Source organism: Delphinapterus leucas, chromosome 9 (assembly GCF_059928025.1).
Source record: "Delphinapterus leucas isolate spDelLeu-1000000601 "Yukka" chromosome 9, BTC_Dleu_Yukka2, whole genome shotgun sequence".
Lineage (NCBI taxonomy): Eukaryota > Metazoa > Chordata > Mammalia > Artiodactyla > Monodontidae > Delphinapterus > Delphinapterus leucas.
The window spans coordinates 76442588-76453976 of NC_143137.1; the positions used below are offsets into that span (position 1 = coordinate 76442588).

Below are 11389 nucleotides of genomic sequence, written 5' to 3' on the forward strand. Positions count from 1 at the left end.
GCAAAATGAAAAGGTAGCCTGCTAACTGGGAGAAAATATTTGCAAGTGATATGCCTGATAAGGGGTTAACCCCCCAAATATATGAACAGCTCATATAACTCAATATAAAAAAAAAAAACTAATTTAAAACTTGACAGAAGACCTGTATAGACATTTTTTTCCAAAGAAGTCATACAGATGGCCAACAGGCACAGGGAAAATGCCCAACATGGCTAACTATTTGAGAAATGCAAATCAAAACTACAATGAGATATCACCTCACACCAGTCAGAGTGGCCATCATTAACAAAATCACGAATAAATGTTGGCAAGAATGGAGAAGAGGAAACCCTGGTATGCTGTTGGTGGGAATGTAAATGGATGCAGCCACTGTGGAGAACATTATGGAGGTTCTTCAAGAAACTAAGAATAGAATTACCATATGATCCAGCAGTTCCACTCCCGGATATATATCCGAAGAAAATAAAAATACTAATTCAGAAAGATACCTACACCCTAATGTTTTATGGCAGTATTCTTTACAGTAGCCAAGTATGCTATCCAACCTAAATATCCATCGACAAATGAATGGATAAAGAATTTTCATTTTGAAAATATTTAAAAATGGACTGTGATGGTTGCACATATCGTGAATATATTAAAATCCATTGAATTGTACACTTTTATATTGTGAATTGTATGCTATTTAAACTATATCTCAATAAAACTGTTTTAAAAAATTTTAAAAAATAAGGGACTAGGTAGTGTCAGTAAATATAATTTGTCCATGTCTTCATCAGATGCCGGCTTTTGCGAGTTAACCAAGGGTAGAACCTGTAGAAAAGGAGATTTTTGCAGGAGACTGGTAAAATTTTATAGATCTAAGACTTCTAGGTCAAAATATCTTGTGTTCAAACTCTGTCATAAGTGATTGATGCTCTTCAGCCTTAGGGCAAACAAAATTAGAGCAAGGTGCAATGGTGTCTTATGGACCCTACACAAGAAGGGTTTCTGCCAATGACAAGGCATCCTTGGCAGAGAAAGGCTGAGCTTCCTGAGATTCCAAAGCCAAAAGGAGTCAGCAGGAGGTCAGAGAGCATTGCCTGTGCCAGAGGATGCCAGACTGTACAAACTTTGTCTCGTTTCTTTGAACGTGTACTCATTGGTTTCTGTGGTGGTCACGTAGAGCAAAAGTTATGTAGAAGCACAAATTAGCGACACCTGTAAAAAGCTGGTTGGGAGGAAAAGATGGTGGTGACACAGGTCAGCAAGGGGAATGGTATTTCACATATCTGGCAATAAAAGATTTATCTATCTTACTACTTTTTTTCTTTTATCTTTTTTTCTATTTTCGTTTATATATGTAAGCACTATTGAAGTGATTACTGCTTCATACTTTCTTGTTACTTCCCAGGGAAGGCCTGATTCAAACAGTGACAATTAGGCTTATAACAAAGAGTCAAATTTGGATATTCCACATTTTAAATAATTGATTGAGTTAAAAGAATTAAAGAATTGATTCTAAACTAAACTGCTTTTAACCTAAGAGTTTCTTTTAAAAAGTGAAGTCTGCCAAGGAAAGGCACTGAATCATTGTAGTATTTTGACATCTAATGGCAGCTTTATAAATTATATCAACATCTTGATTTTTGTTTGTTTGTTTCTTTGGCTCTGCCAGTTCTTTAGAAAGTGATGTGCATTGTTAATGGTCTTTTATATTTTGCAGCGCTTTAAACTTTACCAAATTGTTCTCTCATTTTATCCTTTATAACCACCCTATGAATGCAGTATAGCAGACATTCTGCTTTTGACAAATTATAAAAGTGATACGGTGGGGAGGGAGGTTGAATCACTTACGGAAAAACACAGAATCATTTGAAAGTCCAGTTAGAATCGTAACCCAAGTCTTCTCTGTAGAGCTTTTTGCCAGTTTGATTAATTTTCTCCTTTTTTTCATTGGTTGAGTTCTTTTTTCTCAACCTTTAGCATACTTACTCTTGCATCTTCCCAATATAAACAGTTTTTTCTCCTTTTAAAGTTTTTCTGTGTTGGAAAAATAAAATAGAAAATAATTCAGGGAGGAAAGACTTGAGCAGGAAAGCCTGTTGGTAATTTTTGCTAAATGATCAGAAAAGTGTAATTATTTTGAAAGTTGCAAAGCATTTGTTATGCAAATAAGGCATTCTTGAAGAATTTTTCTCATTGATTACACAATCTTTTTCAAAAGAGCAATTTTGTGTTGCTTTTACTGATCTGGAAGGTAGAGGGTGGGAATAATTTTTTAAGTGGCATGGTTTTCATCTATTATATTTTCCTTTTAAAAAAATCTCTCTGCTTCTTAGTCAATATATTTATTACTCTCTTTTTACAAACGGAGAAATTAAGGCAGTTAAGAGAGTCAAGTCGTTTTTCAGAAGAGTTGCTCTTCACCATTGTTCTTAGTTTTGACAATCTGGGTCTCTGTTTCTGAAGTATGTCGTACAGAGCATTGCTTTTGTTTACCTCCCACCCATGTCCACTTAGTCTGCAGTACACGGACACTTCAGAAAGATAGACATGTAAAAATGCATAAATTTTCAGGCATGTAAATTTGTTTCAGTGTTCATATTAGGATACCTTAGAATATATTTAGTTCACTGATAGTATGAAATTTTACCTTGCTGGTAGACTGAAAATTAAAGGTTTGGGTACTGTATCATCAGAAAGGCATTTGAAATGAAAACTTAAAAAGGGATGTTTTTTGGATTCTCTCTATTATTGTGTGTCTATCATTTTGCTATTAGTTGTTTCAGGACACCTATACTCTGCACCAGCTGAGGTCTGAAGGAGGTTTTCAGGGCAATGCCCTGTATTTACACAGCTTGACCTAAGGGAAGTGCAGTAGGCGAACTAAGGCAACAGTATTCCCCTGGTTTTAATGGATTCATGAACAAAATAGTCATTCCCATTAGAAGCTTTCCAAATAGTTTCTTGCTTCAATCAGTAAGGATTCACCAAGAAACTTTCCGGCAGCTTTTTTTTTTGTGGGGGTCGTTATCTGTACCTGTTTCTTTAAATTAAACCCCCCCCCAGCTTTATAGAGATATAATTCACAGACCATTAAAATTCACTCATTTAAAGCATACTGTTCAGTGGTTATTGTATATTCAGATATGTGCAAGCATCACCATAGCCAATTCTAGAAATTTTTCATCACTTCACAAAGAAATCCCATACCCTTTAGCTATTACCTCTCTAAATCTTAGCCCCTTTCCTGATCCTGAGCAACCACTAACCTACTTTCAAATGTTGAAATCGAGTTCCCTGTTATGGACTTCCATCTGAATAACATCATACAATACGTGGAATTTTGGGTTGGCTTCAGTCACTAAGCATAATATTTTTGAAGTTCATCCAAGTTGGGGCATGTATCAGTACAGCATTCCTTTTCATGGCTCAGTAATATTTCATCGTATGGATATACCACATTTTGTTCATCCATTCATCTGCTGGTGGACATTTGGGTTGTTTCCACCTTTTGGATATTATGAACAACGCTGTTATGAACATTCATATACGAGTATTTTTGTATGGACATAGCATTTTCATTTCTCTTGGATATTTACCTAGGAGTGGAATTGCTGGATCATATGGTAATTGTGTTTAATTGTGTGTGGAACTGCCAGATTCCTCCAATGCTGCACTGTTTTATATTCCCATCAGCAGTGTGTGAAGGTTCCAATTTCCCCACATCCTCACAGCACTTGTTAATATCTGTTGTTTTGATTCTCACCATCTTGGTAGGTGCAAAGTGGTATTTTGTTGTGGTTTTTGTCTCCTTTAGATTATTTTTCAGGTGTTTCCTCAGCGTCCATGCATTGCTTCCCAGTATGTTTGCAGCATGCATTCAAATGTTGATTGGACTCAATTGAAGGTGTTACAAAAGCTGTTGGTTTTGTTGTTTTTCATGTTTTATTTCAGCAAGTGTCCAGCAGGTACCTGTGATGGATGCACATTCTATTTCCTGTGGGAGAGTGCTGAAGCTTGCCCTCTGTGCACAGAGCATGACTTCCATGAGATTGAGGGTGCCTGTAAGAGGGGATTTCAGGTAAGAGGCAAACCTATCTAAGGAGAAGTGTGTCACTGAAAATATAATTGTTTAGTCCAGCATTGCTTACACCATAGAAACTGAGATTCAGTAGCATGGCAGAAGCTTATAGTTAACTTAATGAGATATTAATATGTATTTAAAATCAAGTTTGATACTTAGACTCCCATATGTTGAGGTAGCTGAAGATGTGTACTGGAATTGGGGAAAATGAATTATAGCAAGGGAGCTCTAGACTATGGATATTTACCCAGAGTATAAGGAAATGATATAATTAAACCCAAATATGTTTATATAATGCAGTTATAGGTATAATTAAGATGAGGATGATATAACTGACTCTCCACAAGAAGCATACGTAAAGAGTGAATCTCACGTGCACCCCTCCCACATATATGTAAATCAAGATCCTACTCTATATTTTCTCTGCAGTCCTTCGTTTGCTTACTTGTTTTTTAAAGTAAGGTTGGGATTCTCTTCTCTATTTTTTTGTTTCCATTATGCCTTTAATACACTTCCCTTGTCACTAAATTTTTTTTAAAAAACATGACTTTTAGTTATTGACAAATGTGCTATTATATATGCAATTTGGGATTTAATAATTCCCCTGTTGGACATTTAAGAAAAAATTGAAAACCATCTTTTTGTAAATAAGTCTGTAATGAACATCTTTGTTAGACATTTGATTATTTCCTTAGAGTTTATTACTGGAAAGGGATTAACTGGATTCGAGGAGATGGGACATTTTTAAGGTTCTTGATACGTGTTACTAAATTGCTTTGGTTGCATCAATTTGCTTTTCTACTAATAGTGTTTGAGAGTACCCCCTTCCCTGCACCAGCTTTGACTAGTACCATATAAAAACCCAAGCTTTACCTCTTTGAAGATGACTTACCACTTCACTCTCTCCAAATTCCATTGAAATGACATTGAAGAAGCACAGATGAGAGGATAAATCAGTACCAGTGGTGGGGACCCTACTGGAGAATGGGCATCAGAGGATCAGAGATTCCAATGGGGTTTCTGAGATCTAGAAGGTAGATGGGATAGGACTGACTTTCGGGCCAGCATGGAATGATGCGAGGGTGCTCACTGGGTAAGGGGATCGAACAGGGGAGCTGTTCTTTCCAGGAAAGTCTTAAGGAGCTAGTAGTTGGCAGGTTGGAGGGTTGAAGAGGGAGAAAAAATCTGAATGTCCCCACCCAAAGCCATACATTCAGCGTATTTGGAAGCAGTAGTGTCCACCTTTAAGAATAAAAAAAAAACATTGAGAACTATTCTCTACATTGGTATTTTTCATACTTGAATGACAGTGAACCTGTAGTAAGAAAGACATTGTACATGAAGCCTAGTACACAAACACAAACTCAGACACATAGAGATATGCCTAAAAATAAAATTGTTTTATGGAACAATACTTATTTTCATATTTTATGATAAAGTATAGGCATAACAATATAAAATGTTTTTATTAATACTTTAATACAAAACAGAGAAGTCTCCAAATAGACAAACTAATCAGAAAATTAGGAAATGTTTAATTCAGTTAAGTGTGCTTACCTGTAGATAGCTCATTCTGGCTCAGAGCCCACAGATATAACGCTGCTCACACATCGAGGGCACGGTTGAGCCAGGTTCTTTTCAACACTTTTAAGTGGGTCAAGGATAAAAATTCCAGCCTCACAAAAAAAATGGTTTCCTTTTAATCCTCCTAATAATACTGATACATTTTTTATGCTTTACAGTGGAAATTAATCTTTATCTTTTCTCTAAAATTATGCTAAACTTACTATCTTATAATCCTTTTTTTTAAAGAGTAAATCAAAAATAAAAGGTGCATTCCCTTCTTTGGCCACGAAGTTTAACTCAGGAGTTTTGAAAAGCTAAATGACCTTCTATCCAAATGTTCGTTAATACTTCTCTTCTGGAAGGTAGTGATTAAAAGTTTAAGACAGTGGGGTGGCAACAATTTCTCTAGTTTTATCTCATTCAAACTGTCTTCATTGAAAAACCTCAGTTCAACATCTTATAAGAATGTTAGGAACAGTTAGTTGCGAGGTGATGCTTTTTAAATGTCTGTTTTTGCCTTAAGAATAATACCTTTTGGAACACTTTGTTGTGTTTGACATGTTGAGGTATGTAATTCCCCCCATACCCCACCCATAGTTCCAAATCTACTTTGAGAAATACCAAAATCAGTTAAATATGCCCTTCTGTTAATACTTAGATGTCAATTTTGAAAATATTTGCCAAATGAGATTGAGCTTCAACTAGTACAATATGAAATGTCCTTCCTTAGGGTATTCCATTGCAAGAATGAACAAATGGGTTTGATGCAGCAAGTGGGTATGTTCATCTCCAATCTCTGAATAATATGTTTCGAAAAGTCTGCTCTTTGGTGAGCTTTCAATACGAATGAGAACTTTCACTGCATTTTCCAGTATGTCGGTGAACAAGGGTGGATTTCTTTGGATGCCAAAGCCTCAAGATAGGAAAAAACAATGATTGCAAAATATTGCGAAGAGTATCTTTTAATTGCTTTAATAATTCTGCATTTCCATCCTATTGCCTGCTTCATTCTTTACAGTTTTGCACTTTATAGTGACTGAGAGTCTGCTTTTCCAATTCTGTAAAGACATATAATCCAGAAGCACATGAAGTTAAATTTACACACTACAAGTCCTCCACATACAGCTGGTATAAACTAAAAGAGCTCTTATCAAAAGATAAAAGCTCTTATCAAAATGGATCTCAAAAATCTATACCAGGTCCTAAGTACGTACTAAGCATTACTTCTAAATGTTATACAGTAGTAGCGATTTGAAGAGATACTGTGTTATCACTGAGAGGTAAGTTTTAAAATTTATCAACAAATTGATCTCACCCTGTTCTCAAAATATCCCTACATGCTGGAAGAATAAATTTTTCAGCCGCAGTGTCAGCCATTTTCTTGTTTGCCAAAGACATGGCCTAATGAAGGGATAAAGCTTCCTAATTAATAGAACGACTAAGAAATTCATAGAATGGCTAAGTTATAGAATGACTAAGAAATTCTGCCAACAGCTTGATTTATTTTTTTCTTCAACAATTTGAGGGGCTTATGGAAATTTAAAAATTCTGGGTTTATAAGTATGTATCTTTTTAATCATGAAGTTTTAATGGTTTGTTTTTCCTTGGGCATTACAGCTTGCCATTTGCATTGGGTGTGGCGTATGTGATACAACCATATAAACCCTTTCATTGTCTAGTTTTCTTGTTGGAATGCCCTTCAGATGAAGAGGCAGCAGCTCAACTTGCTCATGCCTCCTCATTCCTCACCTTTTTATAAAAATCATGTGAGCCATTTTAAAAATAATTTATTCACACTAAGTTTCATGAAAATGTTACACTAAAATTTTTTTCAATTACTAATGTCCTTTCTAAAAAGTTCTTATCCAAAACTTGGTTGAAAGTTTTCCCCAGAGTAAATGGGAATCTCCTGCACATTGTTCACTTCAGGACCAACTGTAAAAGTGTGTGCATGTGTGTGACATTAAACATTATGGTGTTAGGCTTCTGTTAGGGTGTTGATAAATGACTGTCATTCACCAGAAAATTTCGGGAGGCACAGTGAGCAAAAAATGTAATGCCTTGTGTCATTTAATGTCACTGGATATAATCATCATGCAGATTGCTACCTGTCATTGTGTATGTTGAAATACATAAGGAACCATGCACTATACTCTGATTTTTGTTTCTAATCTGTCTTATTTGTTTATTTAAAAAAAAATTGCTGGTTGAGACCCAGTATATTGATTTTACTATTTACTAGTTGATTGCAGGGAGCAGTTTGAAGACATTGCCCTAACAAAATTGAGTCATCTGCTTTGGGAGGACGAGAGTAAGTCCCTCATGTGGGTAGTGATGACCCAGAATAACACCCTCCTTATTTTGGCCAGGGGAAGCGGGGAGTGCAGTCTGTGTGCCTGCCCCACACCAAAGCCTGCCGGTCGTGCTGCACTTACATGTCCTGGGTCCGGGGTCTGCTCTTCCACTCAGCGGAGAGGCTTTTTGGGGAAATGGACCTACGTGATGAGTGGGTGAAACCCGTTCCAGTCAGTTATATGAAACAATCTAAGCTTTCATTTAAAAACATGATTTAAGAAGTCAGGACTCATCAGAAATTTGAAGAAAATAGCTCAAATGATATATCCAGATGGAGTCATTTTTATTCAACCTCCTCAGCATGAAGCAAGCCTTCTGATCTGACAATTCATGGTCTTGTTACATTTTCATTCATCATTGCCTTATTCTGTCTCTTCTATATCCCTTTCCTCTCTTTTTGGAGCTTCGGTTAGATGAAAGCCGAATAATCCTCTCTGCCTACTGTGAATAACAGTTAGCAAAACCCTTCGCCTTCTAAATCTCATTTCTTATGTCATTTTTTCAAAGGAAACCTTATACGTGTGGAATGAACCTAAGTGGTGCATTAAAGGAATTTCTTTGCCTGAGAAAAAGTTGTCAACCTGCGAAACAGTTGACTTTTGGCTAAAAGTGGGAGCAGGTGTGGGAGCTTTTACAGCTGTTTTGCTGGTGGCTCTAACTTGCTACTTCTGGAAAAAGAATCAGAAGTAAGTAACCTCTGTATAAGAACTGAGAAATCTCTTTTGTTGTGAATATTTTAGAGTTATTCATTATATCCAACAGTTTCTCTCAGAGACACAAGAAATTTCTCGTAGTGAAGGAGTTATAGGAAAGGCCTTTAGGAAAGCAAATGGAAATGACTGTTGTTCTGATAACAGAGAGATCAGAGAACATTAGAGGTAATTGAAGTAGATCCGTTGTTTTTATAAAACAAGGAACAGAGGATCCTGGCTACTCAGGTAGATGGGAGCAGAGCTCAGAAAGGAAGGCAGATTTTCTCTGTCTGTTTTTCTTTTCATGACATCATGCTGCCTTCTTGCCTCATCTTTTCTCTTTCAATTTCTTGTGGGCAGATACTTGCAAAGAAACAGACTAAGTGTGTACTCCAGGACTTTCAGAATCTGGAGTTGAGTACTGAGTGTAACTTCCAATTGTATATTGGTACATTATATGATTTGGCTCTTTTAAAATGATTTACATGTCAGTTGGGCTGTGAAAGTTCTCTACTGTATTATCTAGGCACAGTTGTAATATGTGGGGTGGGGAGTAGAAAGGAATGAGTGATAGAAATAGTAAAGACCAAATCACTTGCCTATGTAATATTCTCATCCTACGAACTAAACTTTGGAAAACTGCATAGTAAATTAGTTCCCAAATATTTATAAATGCAAAAAATGCGTTCAGACCTCTAATCTCCTCTTTGTTTTTCAAAGGGTTTTCATAATTGGACACTTGAATCACTGTAAAATAAGTATGATAGCGTTAACTGCATTGCACTGATTCTCTGAAATTCTGGAAACGATTGGTGTGTAGACGGTAGATTAATGAGAACACATAGTGTTATGGCTATGGGTGAAGGGAATATGTTGGTGGAGCAGCTGTACTCCACGACGATTTAATGAGCTGGTGTATGACCACCCCAAAGAAATATTAATTTATATTAAACAGCCACTTTATCTATTTATTTATTTGCCGCTACTTAGACTGGAGTACAAGTATTCCAAATTAGTAATGACCACAAACTCAAAGGAGTGTGAACTCCCAGCTGCAGACAGCTGTGCTATCATGGAAGGAGAAGATAATGAAGAGGAAGTTGTATATTCCAATAAACAGTCGCTACTGGGAAAACTCAAATCCTTGGCAACAAAGGTGAGAGCAGAATTTTAACCTGGTATTTCTGTGTATTTATAAATAAAGGGGCCATATTAACCTAACAGTAGCAGTTGTGCAAACCGTGTCATTCAGGGTGGGTATTTATCCAGTAGAAATACTCTTAGAAGTACAGAAGGCTGTAAATACAAGAATAATCACTGCAGCATTGTTTTTGTTGGCTAACCAGGTAGAAACAACCTTAAACACCATCAGTAAGGACTTAGATAAGAAATTTCCGTATATCAAAGTAGTGGGATGCTGTGCACCTCTGCAGATGTTAAAGATTGAGATGTCTATGTGTACTGACATGTCAGTGGGTCCAGGGTCAATGAAGCGAAAACAACGTATAGACTATTGCATTTCTGTTAAATATACATTTATATTAGTATTTGACTAGGAAACTACTAATGATAGCTGCTTTTTGAGAATTTTGAATAAATGGGTGTCTTTAGTCTTTGAAGTAATGCAGTTTCATAATATTTGAATTTGCACAAAGATTATGTACTATAGTATTAAAAAACAAAAATTTTAGATAAATAAAAGAGCTCATTTATTTATATTTTTTATTTTATAACAAGATTTTTTTCATACAGAGGAGATAAAAGTTATATAAAATGTTGAGATATTACTTATCAGATGCCATCACATTTGTCGGCTTTGAAATGATTACTGTATCCAAACAGATAGCATGAAGCCCTAAGTATTATTTGTAAACACATTTTATTGACATTCTTCACCATTGACTTAAAAGATGAAACAGTACCAGTTTACCTACGCAGGAATAAAGACAGAATGAAACCAGAAAGAAAACCCATTTCAAAGGATTTTCAGCAGGAAGGACATGTGGTGAAAGATTGCATTTATTGAGAGTGTCTTAGTAATCGTTTCCTAATTTAGGCACATAACTATATCATAGGGGATCATTTAAAAAGAAAACAAATAAGCCCTATTCCCCTTATACTAATGGTTCTTTGATTTTTCTTAATATGGTAGTTTAGGGAGGGTACTATTGCTGTGGGACAGTGAACGTACAGAGATTGTCAAGAGCTGAGATTCTGAGCCTTCCATGGGACTTCTGATCAGAGACAAAGGACAGTTTAACACTCACAGCGGAGGCACTAGCCAAAACATCAGCATTTATACGAGTTGCAGAGCCCCACGTCCTGCAGATGACGCTTGTACACACAGTGGTCTGCCTTACAGGAAAGGAACCTTAAGCTTTGAGAACCTGAATCTTTTAGAAAGGGCAGAAAGCATCTCTGTCCTTTGTTCCAAAGGGAGATAGTGTTGTTATTGTACTGGACAGGTAGCATGCGTGTTCATTGCTCAAGAGGGAAATAACTATTTCTAAGACTGTAAGCAAGCCCGCCCTTTGCTGTGGAAGGACACAATATCTTTATTTTCAAAGGCTGCTTTCTATACAAAGTCCTTTGAAAAGGTAGTCTGGAAAAAAGGGAAGTCAGTGTCTCACTCATAAGATAGGCAGAAATGCAAGAGAACCATTGGGGAGTTGTCTCCCAACAGATCCAAACCTCCTTCCTACACTAT

General features: G+C 36.4%; 1 protein-coding gene across 1 annotated transcript in view; it reads left to right on the forward strand.

The window, feature by feature from the left end:
* Window positions 1-10596, forward strand: part of ELAPOR2 (endosome-lysosome associated apoptosis and autophagy regulator family member 2) — a 61830-nt gene extending 51234 nt beyond the window's left edge. The window contains exons 17-19 of the mRNA XM_022588623.2: window positions 3940-4066; window positions 8498-8676; window positions 9673-10596. Coding sequence (XP_022444331.2) covers window positions 3940-4066; window positions 8498-8676; window positions 9673-9856 — 490 coding nt within the window. The 3' untranslated portion in view covers window positions 9857-10596. The remainder of the gene's footprint in view (window positions 1-3939; window positions 4067-8497; window positions 8677-9672) is intronic.
* The last annotated feature ends 793 nt before the right edge of the window (window positions 10597-11389 follow it).